General features: G+C 46.7%; 1 protein-coding gene across 10 annotated transcripts in view; it reads right to left on the reverse strand.

Moving 5' to 3' along the window:
* The window catches only part of CACNA2D4 (calcium voltage-gated channel auxiliary subunit alpha2delta 4), a 132,854-nt gene that overhangs the window by 56,224 nt on the left and 53,386 nt on the right, over positions 1 to 23,244 (reverse strand). For all 10 annotated transcript variants that reach the window (XM_074871689.1, XM_074871683.1, XM_074871686.1 and 7 more), the window contains 5 exons: positions 22,256 to 22,353; positions 20,196 to 20,289; positions 18,772 to 18,867; positions 16,488 to 16,615; positions 13,193 to 13,273 (listed from right to left, as the gene is read on the reverse strand). In XM_074871689.1, coding sequence (XP_074727790.1) covers positions 13,193 to 13,273; positions 16,488 to 16,615; positions 18,772 to 18,867; positions 20,196 to 20,289; positions 22,256 to 22,353 — 497 coding nt within the window. The remainder of the gene's footprint in view (positions 1 to 13,192; positions 13,274 to 16,487; positions 16,616 to 18,771; positions 18,868 to 20,195; positions 20,290 to 22,255; positions 22,354 to 23,244) is intronic.

The raw sequence follows: 23,244 nt of genomic DNA on the forward strand, positions 1-23,244 counted from the left end.
CTGGGAGTAGGCTGTGATTTTCTGCAATTTGATTATTATAATTTGATTATCATTTGATTATTTGATATTGGCAAATGTATTTGCCCTGCACACATATCTACTCGTGCATACATATAACACCATATATATAAACATGTAATTATGTATATATAATACCGGGAAAATATACAAAATAGAATTCCTCCTCAGTATCTTGTTCAGCAGCAGCTTGCTGTGCTGGCTTGAACAGCGTTTGCTAGCACTGATTGGAAGCACAGGCCAGAGGGTCAGCTTCTATCCTCTGATTAGATAAGTGCAAGTCCTAGCGTGGGATTTCTGAGCACCAAAAAGCCTTCCTTCTGAGAATACTATGCAATACAGACAAAAGAATAAGCATTCCCTGATGAGTATGGTTACAGAATGGAGTGTAAGTAAATAATGATTTCCTGTGCTATTTTCGGGAGCTCTCCACATCGGTAGCAACCCTGGAAATATGGGGACAAGGCAGCATCCTCACAGATTTTCTCCCTTTAGTTGGTGGGGGAAAAGCAACCAACAGGGACTAGATCCCTCCTTCCCACAGTGGCACTGTGCTGCAGCCAGGCAGAGGCCACATGCAGGGCACCTGGAGCCAAGGAGAAAGCAAAGCATGATGCTAAGAATAACTCTGCCTTGCACAGAGCTTCTGGGCCAGGACAACAACACGCCACTCTTTGCTCGGGCTCCAAGTTGAGATTTGGCCCTTCACATTTGCTTTTTCTGTGTCCAAAATTGGAAATAAACTTGTTTGTTAGAACAGCTGCAGAAAATCAACTCATAAAGGGCACCGAACAAGCAACAAATGCAGGTATTTCATTTGAGGATATATGGACAGATGATACACTGATATATTCAACCAGCTCTGCATAAAGCTCAAGGGAAATATCCAGAGTAACAACGATGCTTTGCATTTCTATAGTGCTTGCCTTTGGCAGCTCTCTGGGAGCTTACAAACATTAATGAATTCACAGAGGCAGAGATTCAGAGAGTATAAAGGCCAGAAAGGACTTTAGATCATCCAGTCTGACCTTCTGCGTATTGCATGCTACTTGGAAAGTGTGTGGAAAAGAACCACAAACATTATTTGAGGGTGGCAGAAAATGCCTTGCTGTGAAAGGCTTAAAGAGCTCAATCTGTTTAGCTTATGAAACAGAAAACAGAGTTCTGTAGAAAGTCCAACAGTGAATGTTTACATGCAGCGAATCTTCCAGAAAAGCATCTACCTTTGATTTCAAAAACATTCAAGAGATGAAAAACCCCCTTTTCTCTAGGTACCTTACTACAATAACTATTCATGCTCACTGTTAGCTTTCATGCTTAATACCTCATTTGAATCTGTTAGGTTTCCTTTCACAGGTTTTTGTTACGCTTCTCTCCCCTAGACTTAAAAACCAAATGTTCAGTAACCAGCATGTCTGCCTGTGAAGGTACTTTAATCAAATAATCTCTCCATCTTCTTTTTGGTAAAATAAGCAGATTGATGTCATTAAGTCTTTCACTGTAAAGCATTTCCTCACCTCTGAAACAACACTGTAACCTTCTGTTGCAGTCTTCCCAATTTTTTCTCCTCCTTTCAGAAGTGTATTCCTCACCCATCAAAATCTGTGCCCTGTATTGTAGATACTACCTGACTATTGCCATACAATAATAAATACCACCTTTCCTTACTTCTCCCCAGCGAACAATGTCTCACAGCACACTCGCTAGGCTGTGTGAACATTGTTCCTACTTTAAAGATGGAGGCACATGGAAATGCTAGGGCAAAACCCTAACAAGTCATTTTGAGGGAGTCACATTATGGGAAACTGGTTCTGATCCTACTCATAATCACTTTATAGTAGTATAAATTCACTGAATTTTAAACAAGAATCTCCAGATTTATGCCATTCCTGGCAAGAGAAAAATCTAGCCCTTTATTTAAACTGATGGTTTCCTTCTAGCAGTCTCCACTTTCTCATCCACTCATGGTCTCATATGGTTATCTTTCACATCTCTCCCACTGGACATAAATGTCTTTGATTCCCCAGTTATTCTTTCTCTCTCCCCCCTTATTTTCATTCTCTTGTGACTGATCATCCCCTTTTCAGTGACTGCCTCTGACCAGCTGCTTTTCAGATTCTCCTTTCTCTGATCTCCTCAGCTGTCACTTCTCAGCTGCCACAAAACACTCCAGCCCCCACATCCCCATCTGCTTTTTAAAGGCTTGTTATCATAAGCAGGGGCTTCTCCGCTCACTTTTCTTTACTTTGCAAAACCCAAATCAAGAGAAACCACCATGCTGTCAAAGGCTGAGAGAGGGGTTTAGGTCAACCCTAACTTCTGGCCTTCCAGGTGCTGTGCTGGGACTTTCAGCTACATCAAGAAGCATATTTTTATTCAATTGTTATTAAAATCATGGAGTGTGTGAATTATATGGTAAAAAGGTCCAGCCTTGAACCCAAAGGGAGTGCTGTGGTGAACGCAAAGTGCCCTGAATGACTGCCCCATGGCTCGTTTGCTTGCTGGTAATTGTGCTGTAGTATGGTAAGACAAGGGACTTCAGCTGTTCCCTGGTGATGGAGATGGGACTGCAGGCTAGCAGAGTCTCATCTCCTTCTATTCAAGGCACCACCACCTTCTTACAGACTTTTCAAGCTCCAGCTTAAACCCATTTGTCTTTTTACCTCAGATTCTGGCTAAAGTTGTGTTACCCTAATGGCTAGAAGCCCTCTTCTAGTTTTCCACCCTAAATATTTTCATGGCCTATCTATACTACACTCTCTTCATACGAGCTGTGTGCTTTAGTTGAAACATTTCCTCCAAGGTGTATTTATTACAGCAATCCTACCTGCTTCAGCCTTGGTTGCGTGTGGTTAAACAAGCTGGATTCTCCCAGACTCCTCTCACGAAGTCAGGCTTCCCTTTCCTCTCATCATCTTTCTGTCCTGTCTGTACCTGTCTCAGCCTGTATTCCTTTGGCCAAAACTTTAACCCAAGCTAGAGGAGAAGTTTCAGAGGGCTTTGGGTAAGAGCACCAATGCATCCCCATCCCCACTGGGAACACCTCTCCAGGTACATTCTAGGACAATGGTTGCTTCGTCCACAACTGCATCACACTATCACTCGCCATTACCCTACCATCACCTAATACAGAAGTTCTCAGCAGTTTTCTCCTGAGCTTTCTCAGGATACGTTTACCACTGAGTCTACCTGGCTGCCTTTCGACAAGGATCTCAGGACAGAACTTGGCATACGACAAAGGTTCCCTGAATTTTATGTGGGCATCAGGGGGCAATACAGCCTACACTGAGGATCTTTGCTGACACTTGGCAAAATGGGCCCAACAGTTCCCAGAAGACAAGGGCTGCCTCTAGTCCTGCTTGCTGTGCTCTCTGCCAGATCTCACAGAGTTCCCAGCTTACAGAAGATTTCTAATATTAGTTCTCAAGCATATGACCTTGTCTGTCATACTACTGAAATTCATTCTGTCTCTGGTACTCTTGCCAAGGTCAAATAAGGTTTTCTCTACGATATTCTGGTCCTTCCCTGTACCAGCAATGCCTTCTAGTGTTGAATCATCACGACATTTCCTCTGAGTCAGGGTCTCAGGTTAATGTTAGCAAACACTAATCACATGGCTGACCATGGGGGAGTGCTACAAGTAACCTTTCACTAGACTTTGATAGGTGATCTTGCAGCTTCCCAGACTGGTTTCTACCTCCCTGCTCCTCACAACTCCTCTGCCTTTCCTGATCTCCTCCAGTTTAACTAATTGTTTCTTATGTGGCACTGTATCAAGTGCTTTACTGAAATACAGAGATGAGACCTTTGAAAATTCTTTTGCTTTCCAGGAAAATAATTATCTGAAAGAAATCTATTGGGTTAGCCTGGTATGGTCTAGTGTCGATAAACTCATATTGCCTGACTCCCTTTTCCCCTAACCGCTTGGTAATAATTACACTTCCCTTCAAGATCTCCTCTAAAGTGGTACAAACATTACAGAGGTCACACTTACAGGTCTGAGACTGACAAACTTATTTCTCCCCCTTCCTTAACCCTAAGGGCTGAATTTTCACTTTTCCAGCCTGTACGGAGTCACCACTGTGGGTAGAGTTGAAAAAAAAGTCCTTGCTATAAGCCTGTGTTTACACATGCCAGCTCTCCTGGGGCCCAAGAGCACCCAGGCCCAGCAGTGTGAGTGCTCTAAGCAGCCTGAGCTGCTTATTCCCAGCAGTCAGCTTGTTCCTTTCCCCAAGGACAATATTGCTGCCCTTATCAATAACTTGGGCACAGAGACCTCTTTGTTTTTGGCTCAGACTATAGACTCCTTGATCTTGACTTCACTCTTACTGCCCAGAAGTAGCCCCACTTCGTATTCTCTTTTTTTCAAATAGCTGAGGAAACTTTTGCTGTTTGTTTTTAATCTCCTTTGCAAGGTCTAACTCAGCTTGATTTGTAAGCAATCCTCACTTCATCCCTACATTTTCTGACCTCTAAGACACAGCTTTCTTTGCTGTTGGTTCTTTTTCCATCCCACGTAGGCTCTCTGCAGAGCCAGCTTAAGCAGCCTAAGCAGTTGCCTGTGGTGGCAGACAGATGGAGGACAACAGAATCAGCCATTGCCATTTACTGTCTCCTCCCAGAAATGTGGGCTCCGCACTGTCCTTGAAAGCTGAACTGCTCTCTCCCCATACTCCAGACTTTGCACTGCTGCCTGTGAAAGCGGTGCCGAGAGCCAGCAGCAGACTACCCCTCCACACGCCCTGGGCAGTAGTGTAGTCCACACCTTGCCTATCTCCTGCACACACATCATCTCTCCCCTGCCTCCCCGTGGCCTTGGGAAAGCCTGGTGCTTCCCAGGGCTTCCAGGCAAGGGCTCCCAGCCAAGCTCCCCAGTAGGCAGAAACAGGACCTACCTTCCACTGTTTCCTTTCCTCCCACACCCTCTGTGCTTTACCACCCAACACTGGGCCTATACCCACTGAAAACCACCCAGCATTCAGCACCTCCACAGTCCCTGGTTAGCCATGAAGATTTGTTGATGGTCCTCATACAGCTCAAGGATAGGGAGAGAAAAACAGAATGTCTATCAGTACAGCCTTTGCATGGTACAGATGGTGAGAGCACCGTGTAAGAGCATTAGGGAGGAACAAGAAATATTTCTGGGACTGTTAATGTAATAAAGCTTTAAGCAAACTGGCCTGGCCTCATAGTTGACTCTGCTTTGAGCAAAAGGGTGACTAGAGACTTCCTGAGGTGCCTTCCAACCAGAATTATTGTATGGTCCTATGAGTGGGGCTTCTGTATCCCAGTGAAGGAAAGGAAGAGAAGAAAAATGTTTTGTGAGGGGAAAGAGCTGGCAGTAGGAGTCCCATTACATAGCCTTATGATGGGGGCATTTGTGCCCTAGGTGGATAGGTAGGGCAGGAGAAGAGGAACTCAGGAAGGAAACAGGTTGAGTTCGGTGGGAAAAGGAACATATCTTAGGAGTAGACTGGAGCTGTCCTCAGGTTTGCTAAGATTCTGTGGTTCTCACCCTGCAAAACTTGCCTGCTTGTGCCTTGTCTGAATTTAAGTCAAACAATCTTACATTTCCTACAACCTCCTCTGCTGTAATATTTACCACCTTCATTTCTACATCTACAGACTGCTTTTGTGATCCCTTTCAGCATCTTCTCACATGACTCTGCTCCGCTGCTGAACTATAGGTCCTAACACAGGTCATGACATCAATTACGCTAAGGGTATGGTCCTTGCATGGACAATACTGCTTTCCTCCATGTACTTTAGATGCATAGATGTGGGCTGTTGAGGACACACATGGCAGTGAGGTGATGCACTGGCCTTGCAATCACACAAGATTTAGGTTTGCACCTTGCTTGGTCAGAGGTGTTAATGCCACTTGCTTGGCAGCCTGTGGATCTTCACACAGCTCTAAATGGAAGGTCCTGGCCCATTTACGACCCTCGCAGTTTGTCAGTCCCCCTGAATACTCAGTGCATGTTGACAGACTCTACACACTGGGTACAATTCCATGTCCATACAGATTACTCATAGACGTACCTATGTGCATACACAGAAAACACATGAAAGTATGTAGCCCCACCACAGACAGAAATAAGTGCAAATTGTTCTGTGAGTATATGCATCTGTGCACACCCCTAGCTACAGATGCAGACAGGTATCACAGCCACACAGCATGCTGCAGAGAAACCGTGTATGCAAATACACACATGTATGCACAAATCCCCTCACACATTGTGCATCTACAGATACTCTACATGCAATGCACTCCCACAGGTCCATGTGGCCCTGGGCAGAGACTCCCTGTTGATGCTAGCTAGGTAGGAGTTAATAAAAGAAAGGCTGGGAAGGAAATTAAAAGCAGAAAAAAGTTGAAACCCCAGCACATGATTCTTCTCCTATCACATCTGTGAATCCTGGAGCGCGAGAGTAATTGTCTGCAATGAGTCAGACCAAAAGGCACAAGGAAATGGTTGCCATGACAACCTGCGCACTGCTCTAATTCAGCTCAGAATTAAAATGATATCAAATAATTTGCAAGCAAAGGGAACACGGCAAAGGCGCCGGGTGCCAATCTAAAAAATCCAGCTATATGCAGGCCTCTCCTGAGCCAGTGTCAAGAGCTCTCTTCCCTTCAGGCGTGACAACCATGGCAATCAGAGGAGCTACAGAGGCGGCAGTGATGGATAACCTTAGGCTAGAAGATTTCTGCTATGCACAGGCAAGAACAGGCTCCTGGGCTGGAGCTCCAGCCTGGAACAGGCTCCAGGACTGGGGATATCCTAGAGAGATGCCTGACCAGACCCCACAAGAGAATCCCATTGTTCACAAGTTGTTATAGTGTCCCATTGAGAAAATACCCTGAAACAGCTGGTGAGGGCAGGATCTGGGCAGTGTCCGGACACAGGCACCCACCCACAGTGGGGGCTCTGTGCTGGGTGAAGTGACGCCCACATGGGCTGATGCACTTAATGTTTTTTTTCCTGGTAAGTGCTGCACCATACAAACACTGTCACTCAGCTGAGGCTACAAGGAAATATTTATTCTACAGAATTGGCTATTGTTTTCACTTTTCCCTCAGGCAAGGGCTCATGCCCAAGGCAACAGGTAATGTCCACAAACAGAGGGAGGAAGCACAATCCCTGTGCTGAAGATCTTACACCCTACGCAGACAGCAGATACACCTTGGAAGAAAAGCAAATTGCAATGTCCACCCAGGGTAGGCAGAATGCTATCAAGATGTCTCACATACCTATTTGTAGCATTCTTTTGAGGATAAAATAAACATAATTGACCACCTTGTCATCAGTTACTGTCTATGCATGGAGACATCTATATGGCCTTTTGCAGGCAGATGCTTGCTCTTTCTGCCTATTCACTGACCTGGCTGGAGGATAACCAGCTCTGAAAGGGAACCATGCGGCCCTAGCACTGATACCAAACCTTGGGGAAAGGCAGAGGTGGTAAGATCAGAGCCAGTGCAAAACAAGGCAACCACTTCACTTTTGACTGGCTCCTAGAACAGCTTTATGTCTGCCCTAGAAACACCCCAAAAAGCAGCCTTTTGGTTTACAGGTCTCTCCCCCAAGGCTCAGTATGTAAAGTAGAATGCAATGGATAGTAGAAAGGCATATGGATGGATGAAGGATGCAAGAAACACTGATTTTGGCACACCAACGGCACTGTGTAATGTTGATATCCTGGCCTGTGGGGTATTGGCTCAACCCTTAGGCCAGCCAAATGTGTACCGACTGATAATGGCCTCCAGACAGATGTCCCGACAGGTGGAGAAGGCATGGCTGCTGTTAGTACTAAAATCATCAGCATTTCTGCCTTACTGAGTGCCCCTAATACTTTCTATGACTGAGTGCCAAGGCATGGCCCCTTCAGATATCTCTCATTTTGTCTGATCCAAGGGATGCCCGAGAAACTGCTTGGACTTCAGGAATTGCCAGAATGGCATCAGGCAGAAACCAGATGTAGCAGGTGAGGGTTGAAAATGAGTTGAGCTTTCGTTCTTTCTACCTGTGCCACCACTGGATGCAGGGGAGACCGGGATTTCCATAAAGGCACACAGGTGATGCCTCGGGAGCTCACAGAAGCCCCTGCACCAGGCCAATGTTGGCACAACCTCCAGCATTAAAAGAGGGGCAGCATTCCTTCTGAATATGTCAGAACACATTCAAGAGATCAGCTGCTCTCAAGTTTTGTATGGGTAACATTATGCTGGTTTCCAACCCAGTCTAGTGAAATAATTTTAATTCTCCAGCTTGAATGCAGTTATTCCCATGTAAAAGGTGCTTATGCTATTGTATCTTATTTCCATACATTTTAGCAGCTTCTACAGGTGCAACTTGTCACTTTCTAGAGAGGAGGTTGAAATGTTTTATCCACCCTAGCAACAAAACTGTGGGAATACAGAATTGTGTGTAGATTAGTTTGAAAAGATGCCACAGCAACAGAACGGCTGAAAAAGCCACTTGCACTTCCCCTCTTTGCTTGCTCGTAACAGACAGCAGGTAGCCACAATTGGGGACCAAAGAAGAGGATGGAGAGACATCAAGCTGGCCTGTAATCGCTTTTCAAATGAAGAGCTTCCATCAGGCTGATAGAGGTTGCATTTTAACCAGTGGTATCATGGCAAAATTACTTTCCATTATCTATTTTTCAGACTGATTGATCTCAAATACTTTCAAAAAAAAATCTAAGTCTTTTTGAAAATCTGCTCCTGCTGTGAGTACAAAGCTCTTCTGAAAATACTGGCGTTAATAACTCAGTGTCCCAAAACCCCCTCTGTAAAAGAGACAATATTTCTCTTCTCTCACCTTTCTTTGAGCTTGCCTAGGACTCTTCCCAAAAACATCTGTATATACTGTCATCATCATGGGATAACAATTTCACTGTGGTCCAATCACTGCAGATAAGAACTAACAGTAACTTTGAATATAAACAGAGGAGAGAGGTATCATATAAAATAAACATGCATCTCTCAAGTGCCCATTTGGATTTGTTTTATTGGGCACCACAGAGCCTGTGCATGCCCCATGGTTTGTTGGTATTGGCTGTCTCCCATCCCTGAGACATGACAACCACGGCAAGGAACCTAATGGGAAGAAATGCCTACCCGCCCCTGTTGGGACTGACAGCCAGCTGACAACCACATAACTTGGAACAGCAAGAAGGTCAGGCAATGAAAGAGACATCATACACAGCCCAAAGAGACAGCTAAACTCCTGCACAGATTCCAGCAGTTTCACTGAGGCTTTAAATCACTAAAAGCTTTTGTCAGCAACTACACGTGATTTCTGCTGTGCACCCCCTGAGGACCAAAAAGCCCCAGGCTACTGACTCATGGGAGGGAGCAGATGACAGTGCTATCTGGGGCAGGACTTGGCTTGGGGAGAGTACCATCACAATTCCCTATTTTTCATTGCCAGCAAAGTTAGTGTGCGTGAAAAGTACTGGACTGACATCCCAGGAGAATGGCTGCCTTCTAATTAATTATAATTAATCATCCAGGCATTACTTAATGTTTGCATAGTGCTTTGAAGTGCCAAAGTACAATATAGCAGGTAGATATTATTAATTCAAAGAAACAGGTATAGCCAAGCCAGGGGTAGGTTTGCCTGTGTGGCTTCCCACCAAAGAGGCCACACCAACTCAGCTCACAGGAATGGACCCTGCCTTAGCTCCACCATGTCCTCTGAGACACTTGTGTGTACCCTGAACCCTTTGCGTGCCCCAGGTACAGGGGCTTGGCCCACAGGGGAAGCGAAGAGGTGGGTAAAAAAGGGAGAGGGTAGGGCAGGGCAGAGGACACCACTTTTCCTTCTGAATTTGGCCACCTCCCCACCTGTTCTTGTGTGGAACAACACCTCTAACAGTGAGGGAAGCACCTCAGACTCCCTCCAAACCCATTCTGGGATTCCCTAGTGAGCTAAGCCAGACTGAAATGGGAGGAAGGAAGACCTTGTACTCCCCCTCCATCTCTGCTCTCAGCCCTCCAGCCTGGCTGCTCTCTAATCCCAGCTGACTGCTCCCTCATGCCCTGACAGCATCCAGGCCTGTGTTGTCTTCCTGCACATTTGATTTTACCAGTTTGCCTTTCTCTGCCTTGGCTGGGGATTGCCATTCAGGTGCCAGAAGAAAAGGGGCCCAATGCTCCCTGTCACTGGGATCCTCCCCATGGGGGCACAGGGTATACTCCCTCCCCACAGGCATGGCTGTAAATCCTAGAGCTTAATTTTTCACTGCATGCATAGTGAACATTTCAGAGAGCTTACAAATCCCCCCCAAGCACCATCAAGTCAAACAAATGACAGTAACGATCAGTGGCAGAATGACAAGGCAGTTTGTACCACTTGCACTTTTAGGGGCACTTAAAAAGTCTCTGTTGTTCCTCTTTTGCAGAACTGGGACTGCGTTTATCCAGAAACTACAAGCCTACCCAGATATTTGGCTTTCTGTGATTCAGTGCTGCATACCAAACTTCTGGTAGTATCCTAACTCTAAATGAACCCAGTATCAATCCCACTGAGGGCTGATGCCATCAGAGTTACATTAACGACAATCTGCATCCCATTCTGCTTTGATTTACTCTTTCTGTGTCTCCACTCACTCTCCTTCCTTCTCCTCTCCCCTGTACCCAGGATAGTATTGCAGTACTGCTCAGCATCATTTGTGCTGCAGCCTCTGCTGTGGGGTGAAGTCCCCTAGAATCAGGTCCTAGCCACTCAGGATGATTATATTACTATGAGGGGAGATGAAGAGAGACCTACTTCCTTACTCTCAAAGCTGCTATCCTCAAGATCAAAAAGTATTGCAGTAGGTAGTGTGACCACAATTATTTCCTGTGTTTTTGGTTTGGTTTGGTTTTGTTTTTTTTTAATTACTCCTGGTATGAAAGATTCGGATGATGAACATACTCATTACTGGAAACAAAGCAAATGGTAATGCAGATATAATACCTCTTTGCTCCCTAAAACGCCCAAAACATGGTGTAAACTTACACTCAAGCCAGCACATGTGACATAACTTGGCAAACCCTTGCACTCCCACTGAAGTCCATAGGGGCTACAGCTGGGGGCCTGAAAGACTTTGGACCCTTTGGAAGAATCTATTTCCCCCAGTGCTGTCATGCAGTCCATACTTTGGATGAAATATGGGTAGTTTTCATGAACGCATAAGAAATGGGGAATGAATAACACCCAGCTGTGTGGAAGTAAGCAGAAGATGCTTGTGGTCAGGTCACTTAACGTGTGTGCTAGTGACAGGGACTGTGGTACCTTTAAGGAAAAAAAGCAATTAAGAATTTATTTCTGTGTCTCAACTTCTGTGGTTACCAGTGAGGATACTGGTTTGTTCTGTATCATTTCCACAAATGTCAGAATTTTTACCTTATTGTTACTAACGTGATTTCTTTCCCTATCTTCTGCTGCTTTCTCTACCCTCTTTCCTCTGCAGAGAATCCTGCCCCTACACAGCATGTCCACACAGACAGTCAATTCAGCATTCAGCATAAATGAGGGGGTGGAAATCTCCACATGGGTTGTGGAAAGCGCTGCTAACAGAAAAGAAATGGCTCCGTCAGGGGCAGAGCCTCCTGCCACTTGTTCTTGCTTCAGCTCTTCCACCCAGAAGTTTCCTTCTTGTATTTATGCTGAATGCCAGCTGAACTGCCTGTGTGTCTCTGCAGTAACTCACAGGTCAGGAAAGGGAAGGAAAAGAACCATGAAAAACAATATTTTTTAAAAAAATGTTTTTTCTCCTCCCAAATTCATGCTTAGAAAAATGCTCCAGTGCTGCACAGAGACCCTTGGTACAGTTTCAGTGCCATTTCACTCTCTGTTGGGTATACTCATAATAGTGCCAGCTAGTATCAGTTTTGAGAGCAGTTTCTATGACCCAAGCACCTACTTAACATGAATTTTACTGAAACTATCTCTATTTCACAGGATAGACTTCATAATAATTTTCTGGCTTTGGGCTTGAAATGGTGGTATAGTAGTGAAAAGTACTATTTTATAACACCCCTCCAGCTTCTAAGTACGTTCTCACTGCCCAGGTGATACTTAAAGAGTACCACTCTCAGCTGGAACTTACTGAAAGCCTGGAAATTAAAGAATGCTTCATCAGATGAAGTTAAACTGCCATAGTTTTACTGATGAGCAATATTGAAGATCATTCACTGTATCCTACCCAGCCTAGGCAAAAGCAATCCTGACTCTCTGATCTGAAGGTATCTGCTATATGGCCTTCTCTCTACTGGATACTCCTACAACAAAGTTGTTTGGTATATCCTACTCAGTCATTCCTTCCACCATACAGGACTCCATTAACACCAACCATTCTTTCACAAGCAGCTTTGCATCTCAGCATGTCTCAGGTGATAATTACTCCATTACCTGTTCCGTCAACCTCTTCCCTTAGTCAATGTTTCCAGGTCTAAACAAAATCCCGCTGAGCTACATCATCTCTTACCCCAATACTCCTACACAGAGTGTTTAAGTTGGATATGATGCCAGCATTATTGATTAATGTTGCTTTCATTAAATGGCTGCTGTTTCACTTCTGAGTTTACTGTATTTCCGTAAAGGCTGAAGCAATTGCTGCAGAAAATGGTAAAGCTTCAAAAGCGTTGGGGTTCTGTTGGAAATAATGAGCTTTACAAATTTTCCAAAAGTAGACTAATGAAGGTCTGCCAAAAGGGGTTTAAAGCTCAGATACAAAGGTAAGTTTGCCAATGTGTATGTCTGAGTTGGAAATCTAGCAGCAAGCCCATTCCATCAGCAAAAGTTATTTTTCAGCTGAGATAACAATGGCAATGCATGAACGTTCTTCCAAAACCAGAAGTGCCTCTTGCAAACAGTTCAGAGCTTCAGGAACTTCTCAACCTGCTCCTGCTCCAGAGAAATAGTCTCAATCCATGAATTTACCAGCCTTGGAGATGGGGAGCTTCCATTCAGACAGTCAGTTAGTTTCCCTTTCAAAAGCCTATCAGCCATTCAGTACCTGTTCTAATATTCTCTGTTTAGCCTGGTTTTCAACATCACAAGCTATTGTGGCTCCTGTCATTTCCCTTGAATGACAAGCTAACAGCTCTCAGCTCCCACTCTCAATACAAGATGAAACCATTTCATTCAAGATAAAAAGAGAAACCAGAATGTCCTACCTGCAGCAATACCCATCTTCCCATCCACAGACACAGCCACAGCCGTGCTCACTGTCACCACTTTTGGTAGGCCACCTCCCTCTGTCAAGACACAAATACAGCAGGCTTGGTTAGCTTACTGTCAGAGAGGAGTAAAACGCAGTGGGAGCAGCCTGCTCACACTCTTCCACATCCAGGCCAGCGTGTACATATGTCTCAACCCTGAAAGAGACACTGTATCTTTCATGACATATAAGCAACCTAAGGGGTTATGATTATTTTGGGTTTTTTTCTTCTAGATAACGTCCTATGATAAAAGAAGTATCCTCAGCATAAAATGTAAAGGACTGGTCTCCTCAATTCTGGGCATGTAGAGCTTCTCTTAGGCGAGAAAGCTGTTCTGCTTCACGCACCAGCTAAACTCTGTAGACAGAGGAGAAGCAGGACAGGCAATTCTGACACTGACTCTTGCACAGCAAAGGCCAGGCTTACACCTAGCTCTGTTACCCGAGCCAGGCCAGCACTATAAACTGGAGAGACAGATGCAACCCTTGCAGATACTTTCAGGGTGCACTCCATTTTAGAAACAAAGTCTTCTGGGACTTTGCTGCCTAAACTCTGTTATGCCCCAGGGTCTCCCAATTATCCTTTAGCTGCTGCTTTAAGCGTCCTATAGGTCCTATGTCACATCTGTCAGCCCTGTGCAGATCTCTTAGCTCCCACAGGGCGTTTAAAATAGCATGGCTGGATAGGTTTAAGCAACTGAACTCCACCTCCCCTCTCTTTGTTAGTGCAGTTGTTTCAGCCTGCAATTGTCCATGTGACCAACTCCATTTCTGTATTTCTTTTTTAAAGTGATTAGATTAGTTTCAGCTGGGGCACCTCCTTTGGAACTGCCAGGGGACAGTTTGAAGGTCAGCACGATCGATCTAGCCTGCAACTGATTCTGTCATTGCATGCTGTGTGGAAATGTCTTCCTCAGACAGATGGGTCATGGATTCTTTCCTTCCCAAGAGCTCCAACATTCATTACTGCCTTCCATTTCTGCCTTCATCATTCTTGTTGGTACCCAGTGTGTCCTGAGCATGATTCTGTGTCTACCACAGTTTAGCTTGGAGTCTCTCACTCACTTTTTTTGGACTGAAGCCAGATTAACTTGCTCAGGGATGTCAGAAATAGCAAAGCCCTTGTGAAACAAATACCCAGCCAACTTATGCTCACATGACTTGAGACTAAACCTGCCTTTATGGTGAACCCCAGATTTCTTGCTCTCCTTAGGATGGGACAAATAAGCAAAAAACACTTAGCAACCCTAGGGAAAAAAAAAAAAGACAAACCAAAAAAAACCCAAACACCCAACACAGGAGAGATCTGGGCTGCAAGAACAGTTCTACTTGACTTGCAGATCCTTCCCTGCTGTCTTCTTCTCTCTGGGACTTTTGGACACTGGAAGGAGAAGCCCTGGATAAATTATTCTGATAATCTGCAGCCTTTCCCTGCTGGTTTCCTCTCCAACAGAGTCTTTGGGCTCTTCCTTCTTACGTGGTGAGAAGTACACCTGCCATGAAAACCCCTTATCACAGGGTGGGCATGTACTCAATCATGTGGAAAGCAGGAAAGGGGAACTTCAGCATCTAATTATCAGGGTGATCTGTTCTGGCCAAAAGGTGGGGCACCCCTGCTTCATCAGATGTCAATGAAGGGCCTGGACTCTGCTCTGACAGTGAAGCACTGTGTCTCAGAAGCACCGAGTAATATTTCCTGGCTCTTCACATGCATAGTGTGTGATCTCATGGATCACAGTCCCTCTAAGCCCAGCTACTCATCTCTAAAGAGACTAATAATCTCCCTTAGAGCATAAGGTCTTCTGGCCCAGGTACTACTTCTTACAATGGGCCTGTAGGGTTTCCAGGTGAATGGGGTCCTAGCTTGATTGAATTTTCTGACCAACAGCCACATAATACAAAAACCAGTGTCAGCTGTTTGTCTTCTGTCTTTATCCATGCAAAACTACCTGTGACTTTTATGAAAGCCATATCAAGCCACAGCCCCAGTGTTTAGCCAGGAGTGACTACTGCGGCCTGGGTAATGGCTGCCCTAGGAAGCCCCACAGGGTGTCACTGCCTGGTTTTCTAACCCATGCGCTATTCCAAAGAGCAAATGCCATGGCATGCAGGGCAGTAAAAGGTCCCTCCTGCCATGCCTCCTCCTCTTTCCACACTTGCCTTTGAAGTGAGATGTACGAGTGCTGGGCAGAGAGAGGCTTTTGTGGAAGGTTTCAAGTATTTTCCCTTTCCATCCCTTTCCCTTTACATCCTGGTTCATCTCTTGCCTCCCAGTCTGGTTTTCTCTTCTTTGCTACTTGCTTTCCCACCCACCAGCCTCCCACCACTGCGCCACAAAAAGCTTTAACAGCTAAAGTGCTGAGCTCTGTGACAGAGATGGAGTGCTAGGGGCCAGGAAGGAGCACAGAGGGGATTTCTGCCTTCTGTGGAGGAGTCTCACATGAGTATTTTGTTTTGATTGTTTCTTTCTAGGCTCTTCTGCTCTCTTCCAGCCTTTGAGGAGGTCCTGGCTGGCCCTGCAAACTCACAGGAACAGACACCCTAAGCATGAGGCTGAAAAGCCACTCCTTGCTTACTTCTCATGTTTGAGCTCCTTAGCTGGGCAAGAGGTGCCATAGTCTAGTAGTATGATTGGATGAGGGACCAATGAGACACCCTCATCAAGAGCAAGCCATGGAAAAGCCCTCCCTTTTCCACCACTATCTTCTATAACAAACTCATCCTCTCCTCTCGTGGGAAGCAGTGATGGAAAAAGATGACACCACATCAGTCTTTGCTGCTACTTTCATCCAGTTCTCCTGATGATGTTCCCTCCCAGGCCTGGTCACATCTACCTGTCTAATTCCTTCTGTGACACCTTTCCCATCTCACGGTTCATGTGTTCTCCAGCCTCACAAGTACGCTGTGATCACCCACGCCCCCGCCTCTCTAAATCCTCTAAATCCTTCGGTCTTCCCAGGCCCTGTATTTCCATGTATCCTTCACCTCCTCTGCAACCTCATGCTATGCAGCCCTGACTGCCTTCCCCACAGCTTGTAGCTTTGTCTTTCTGCTGTGTCCAGTATCTTGGCCATGTCCCCTCTGTCTCTATGCCAGTGCGAAGATAAGGCCAAGAGGCCAGGTCTTAGCACTTCCCACTAGATGGGAGGCAGTGATAAAGGGATCAGGACAAGCATGGCATGGGACGCAAGATGTGAAAAGCTTTCTCTTCCCTTCTCCTCAGCTCTGGTGTGAATTCAGCCTGGGGTTACCTGAATCATCTTCTGAGACAATGCTGTAGATGAAGCTCCCGGGGGGATGCTCGGCTGCCCGGCGGTACCACAGAGGGAAGTGGTCCATGGTGAAGACACTTTCTTTGTCCTTCTGTGTCAGGAATCTCCTGCCGAGAGAAAACCCAGGACAGCCTTGGTGTGGAGGTGCGGCAGCCCTGCTCGGGGCAACGCAGTGGGATCCCTGGGGCTGGGCGCATCACCTGCACCTCATCACCTGGGGCTTCCCCTGCGGCAGAGGGAGCCCGGGGACCCCCGGGGCACCGAAACTTGCCAGCGCTAGGGTCCTCACGGAGCACCCCTCACCGCGGGGACTCCGGGGCCGTTTGTGAGATCTCCCTCGCTACCGAAGCACGGACCTGTGCCTCACACCCCCCGGCAGGCGCGGGTCAGCGGCCGACCCCCGGGGGACGGGACGGGCCAGGCCGGGCCGAGCTGCTGACTGCCAGACCCCACCCGCTCGCCCGCGGCACAACTGCCGCCATTTTCCGTCAGCGCCGGGGGGCCCGGCGGCGGCTGCGCCCCCGCCCCGCTCCGCTCCCCGCCGCACCGGGGCCAGCGCCTCCGCCGGCCGCCCGCCAGGTGCCGCTGTTGCCCCGGCCGAGGCCCTCAGCGGCGCCGCCGGCGGCCCCGAGGGCGGGCGGGGGGAGGCCGCGGGCAGGCAGGGCCCAGCCGGCGGCAGAGCGGAGGCTGCTGCAGCTGCCTGAGGGCTCTGGGGCTTAGTGCCTGGGGAGGGAGGGAAGATGTCCACCTCCTCCTCCTGCCCCGCGGGAGGCCTGGCAGGTTACGCCGTGAGGGGCAAAGGGCAGGGCCGGGCCTGAGAAGTGAGGCACGGAGGGCACGAACGGGCGGGCGAGGGAAGCCAGGCTGGCCTGTGGCCTGTTGAAGGCTGTTAATTACTGCAGGAGAATGGGGAGCAGGTGAGGAAAGGGAATTAGACGGTCTCCTACAAAAAAAAAAAAAAAAACCCAACCCAAAACAAAACAAACCAAAAAAATGAACGTCATGCTGCAGTGGCTAAATACTGAACTCCTAGAGATGCATGGAATGAAGTACTTGAGGAAATGGGTGCTGCCGAAGGCAAGAGGGTGGGTCCTGAGGGCATGGCAAGACAGGCAGCGGGTGCTCGGGAGAGACCTTCTGAAAATCAGGTCATTGGCTTCCCTGGAGGTCCCTATGTCTTGCCTGACAAATCCCCTTTGTTTTCAGGCTCTCCTTTTGCTGTATATTTTGACAAATGATAATTACTCATTTATACAGTTCCTTCCTTTCAGGGAATTCCAAAGGCGCTTCTTGAGTGATGTGCAGGATCTGTCACTGCAGTGCGGTGACTGTGGCTGTTTAAAAGCACTGAACGATGGTCCTGATGAGCAGTATGGGATAGGGAATCATCATATCAGCCTTCTATAGCACACGTTATTTTCTCCCTTGTCACCAGAGCCTGACTACTCTGACTTACCCAGACTGCCTCAAAACCATGAAGAGTGTGGCTGACAGAGCGTCACCTTTCAGGCCCAGCAGAGCTCTCTGCCCTGAATGTACGACTCGTGTTTGGGGAACTCAGAGACAGAGAAATAGCTGCCAAGAAACTAAGGACCACCACCAACACTGTCCCCTTCTGTTCCATCTGCAGATGTGCCCCTGAGCTGTCCTTTCTTAGAGCAGCGTGCACCTGCCTGCGTATTCAAAACACAACAAAAATGCAATCTATACCCTTTCCATGTCAAAACCCTCCACTGAAGACACACTTTTGCCTTGAGGGAGAGGACAAGAGAATGAATCAAATATGACAGATGTCAGTCACATCACTTAATGCCTCACTGGAAGGCACTGGGATACTACTGCAATGTGGGCAATGTAAGAGGCAGAACAGAACAAACCTGGAAGAGGAATTGAGACTGAAAGGTCAAACCTAGCCAAGCTGGAATGTCACCAGGGCACTGGAGTGCAGAGCCTCTGCACTGCAAAATGGTCCTGGGGATATATAGTAACTGTGGACATTTTCTCTGTTAGCTGACCGAAGTCAGGGAGTGACTGAAGGTTTTCACTGAAATGAATGCACTTTGGGACAGCATTTTAAGAAAAACTCAAAAGGACCAGAAGACAACAAAGGACGCCTACTACCCCAACTCTGTAAATCAGCACCCATACCGCCAAGGTGTTGCTTCTTTCTGTCTCCCCAAATACATTTCTAAGGCTGGTGGTGATTTTATGCTGCCCCTTCAGAGTCACTGAGAGAAACCCTTAGTGCAGTTTAGGGACTTACCTGTTAGAAATTTTCTCAGAGCCCACATATAGGACATTCCTCATGAGTCCAGCTCGAGTGCCCAGAAATGCCATCTCCACACCTGCCTCAGTCTCACTGTGGAATAGAAACATACAAGCAGAAGCAAACAGTTCTTAGAAGAACAGCCACCTCCCTGCCTCAGGGTGAGGACCTTTCAAACTAGAAGCTACACCTGGAGAGGTGGTCCCAAGTTCATTTGCAATATAACCCATTTGTACAGGAGTGGCACTGGCTCCTACTTGCTAATGGCAACAGGTTGTTCCTGGCTAACAGTTGGCAGGCTTAGACCTCTGCCTAGATTCACACTCTTGAAGTTTGCTCATTTAATTTTCTTCTAAGTAGACCATAAGCTCCTCTTCTCCTGCTAGCCCTGCTCCAGGCTGCCTGCATGAGGCTGAAGGGAGGGAGAGGGACTGCAGAGAGTAGCTGTCTCAGGGCTGCAGGGGATGGGCGGGCTAGCAGACTGACCCTGAAGCAGTAGATTGATTCAGGCAATGTCTTTCTGGAGGAATCAAGGGCACAGATGGGACACCTGCATGGCGGAGAGCCTGCTGCAGTGTGGTGGCCTTAAAGTGAGGGGTGCATGTAGCTGTTTAAAGATGTGCTGATAATTGGGTGTCCTAGCATGACTGCCACTGGCTCAAGCTCTGTTAGAGGTAGGGATACCAATAACTGAAACATGGACAGGAGTCCTGTGGCCACACATCTGTGTAAGTAGCACGTTGTCTGCTCAAAGTAGATCTGTGCAACATGATATTAGATACTACAAGCAAAAGGTGCCTCTCTGGAAATAATAAAGTGGAAACTTTACGGAAGCCAGTCTGTATACCCACTTCCTGAGGCTTAATCTGAAGGCATCACCAAGAGAGACAAGATCAAATACCCTTTTCTTCGCTTCTGGTAAGGGAGCAAATTCCTTGCCACCTGGGATGGAGCTTCTGCTGCAGTCATATGGGAAGTCAAGCCAAACCACGCTGCAGCCATTCAAAGGGATAACTGATGCATGTGGAAATAACTCATAATAACTTTAAACTGAAATGGTCTCAGGTGCCCTGAGATACCAAATTCTGTCAACTACAGAGGCCAATGCAGTGCATATGAGTTAGGTGCTGCAAAGAGGTGGTGCCGAACACCCCTTGCAGTGACACATCCAAACCACTGTTGTCATCCAGTGATATTCAGAAAAACTCACCAAACTAAAGGCTCCCCTGAGAAGGCCCAACCCGCTGGAGCCCACTCCTGAGAGACACTTTTTGAGTTATTTTTAAAGTTATTGAGCTATTTCTAAAGTTTCTTATATGCTGTGCAAGGATCGTGACTGTTTGAGGCATTGCATAAGCCCACAGCATCTGGAGATGCATTTTCAATGGTGTTTTACTCCTATTTATTTCTCATAGACTTACATGGACATATTGAGGGCTAGTGTTGTCCAGTAAGCCTCCATGGGTGCAGTGACCACTGCATCAAACAGCAATTCCTGGACCAAATCCTCATCACCTAAGAAGAAGAGAGAACAAGAATCAGGAGAGAGATAGGTCCCTCCCTAAGATGTCTTGGAGAGTTCCTTATTATGGAGCATCTGCCTGGCCCAGAGCGGTGAAGCAATGTCACAAAAAGAGGCCTCTCCTTGCAGGGCTAAGAACAGGACATACCACCCTGTATGACAGAGAGCACAGAACAGATGTCATATCTAAGATCGTTCCCCTGCAAACTCAGTGGAAGGGTTTAGGTTTGAAAATGTGGGGGAGAGGCTTTCAAATTAAGTTATTCATCAGGCCTTCATTCCAACCTTCTCCTTGATTTAACAGGCTGTCCACAACCATTGCTTCAAACCCCTGCTTTGACCTTTCTTCTAGGTGCCATGTAGAAGGACACCAGACACCCCATTCCACTCAAGAAGCTTCTTCAAAGCCCCTAGTGACTTCTTCATGGCTTCTACTCTGTCCTTGTGTTCACTGATTTCTCTGTTACCTCTCTGTCCTTCCTACAAATCTCACAAAATGCTGTCCTGTCCTGGTTCCTCCCAGATGCTCGAGCCAGTTTAGGCTACCAGTCTAGCCCAGCCTGGATTGGGACTGAGAGGCATTTAGGAAGGTTTGGATATGCCATGTGCTAAATGGCATAATCTAAGGTCGTGTTTATTTGTCTTGCTTCATTTCTGTATTGCCCTACTTGCATTCATTCCATGCTGAGAGAATGTGATGGCTATCATAATGCTGTTCTGTATGGAGCCACCCGCCCCTTTCAGTGTTTCTGCCTCCACTTACTGGGTTGAGGTCACAGCTCTCCCCTAATATTTTCGTCCAACTTTCTTTCTTTGTCACAGTTGTCAGAATCCATTTCTCCATCCTTGCTGTCATTCAGACCTCAAAACCAGAGCTCACCAGCAGATCTTTCCCTTCCCAGAATCCACATATCTAGGATGTATCCAAATCCTATCCCTTTTTTCATCCACAGCACTTCCAAATCTGCATGTTTCTCACAGTCAGCTCTCCTGAAACTTTCCTCATCCTCCTCCCCGGCCTCTTCAACTCATACATCTCATCTTTTCAGCCTCCTCCAAAGACAGCCTGCAGGGGTCTGCTCACACTGTGCAAGAGATGAACAATTATTGGATTACATTTGGGTTTAATTTTAAGAGATTCCCATCCTCATGTCAACAGTTTATGCCTCTCAGGTGGAGCATTACATGCAAAAGCTTGTACTTGGCACAACTAAGGGAGCTGAAGCTGTGGAGAGTGAAGTGGGCTGAAGGACATCCTAAAGCTGAAATGCTGGAGGGAGTTCCCATGCACAGCTTCCCACCTCTCCCCCCTGACAGAGATCCCACTCCGTAGCAGTGCTATATCATCTGTTTGTGTGGCTACACATTGCCTGGAGAATGGGACCTGGTGCAAGGGATGAGCAGCAGGGGGAGCAGGAAAGATAATAAGTCTGTAACAACTTTTTCCCCAAATCAATTACCAATTGTGTTTGGAAAACAAAATTAATAATCCTTGTTCTGAAAGAACCCATCTGTCTAGATGGCACCATGCAGACCTCGGAGAATGCTGACCGGGGCCCTGGGGAGCAGAGTAGTCACTAGTCACAGCAGCTTTCCTGGCTCTTCCTGCCATCACCACTTCTAGCCCAGCTGGTCAGTCTGTCTTAAACATGGTGTGCAGCCCCCAACGAGCTTCATTCAAGCCTTTCACTTTTCAGTATTTCCTATGCCGAGATCCTCATTAAGGCCGAGTTATGTGACAGCTTTGAAATGGAAAAAAATATCCTCTGATGGAGACAAGGAAGTGGATCCTCAGCTCATTTCCACATGTGAATTAAACTGGGCTTGAGTTCAGTCCTGCCTGCGTGAGCAGGTGTCACAGGAGCTCATTCTGACACTAATCAGTTTGTCACAGTCCCCTCTCCCCCATGATGGGTACAGGAAAACCCCAGGAGGGCCCTTTTAGTGCCTGGCACTCACATTCCAGGTCAGGTTCCTCTCCGGTGAGGAAACGGATCACAGCCTCCAGCTGGCTGAGCTTCCGGTGGTCTGGATCAATGTCGGTGATGCAGTAAATCCTGGTGGGGAGGGGAGAAGAAGCCCGCAAGGACAAAGAGAAACCACATCAAGCAAATGCTTCTGGAAAGTAATAACTGCAAACGAAAGTTCAGCGAGAGCACTTGTGCTGCAAAGATTTTGCCGCTGCTGCATGCTGTGCCCACTCAAAAATCTAACAATGTGGCTGTAAGTCAAACTCTACCAATAAACCGAACACAAATTTATCTGAGTGCTGCGCTTAATAGAGCTGATGTTATGTTCTCCGGCATAAGCTCACAATGCAACATAGCAGTCCCAAAACCTTCCAGCAGTTATCCATATTATATGCTGTTTAAGATGTATAGCTGTGTCTATATAAACAATAACAATGTGATGGAGAGACCTGAAAAGCAGAGGGTCGCATGCAATGTGAGTAAAACTGGGTTGGGAGCAGATAAACTAAGAGACAGAAAACCAAAATGTGAGACAAGGAATGAGCTTAAAGTATTATATGGTGGCAACAAAAGCTGTCCCAAAGGGACAGAGCTTCAGGAGCCTCAGGACACAGTCTGGGGAGAAGTGGGAGAATGTATTACAAATGCATTATAAAAGAAACCAGTCTTCTAATCCTGCTTCCAATTTTGACCACTTTATTGTCAGGACAACGGAGAGGAAGGGGTTATGAGAGAGAATTACAACTCATAAAGGGGCTGAAAGGAGTGATTTATGAGAGAAGTCTAAAAGAAATGAATATGTAAAGTGTGGTAAGCTGACACCCCAAGTTAGGAGTAGAAGAAGGAGCAGTCACTGTTTGTGTCTCAAATGCGCTGCCTATGAAACTTGACAGTGTAATGAGAGGTGTGAAGGGCTGCAGGGCTTCTTGAATATAGTTATTTTGGCTTTGATACAGGCTGGGTTCATGTGCCTGGGTG

This window comes from Strix uralensis, chromosome 5 (assembly GCF_047716275.1).
Source record: "Strix uralensis isolate ZFMK-TIS-50842 chromosome 5, bStrUra1, whole genome shotgun sequence".
In the NCBI taxonomy this organism is placed as follows: Eukaryota; Metazoa; Chordata; class Aves; order Strigiformes; family Strigidae; genus Strix; species Strix uralensis.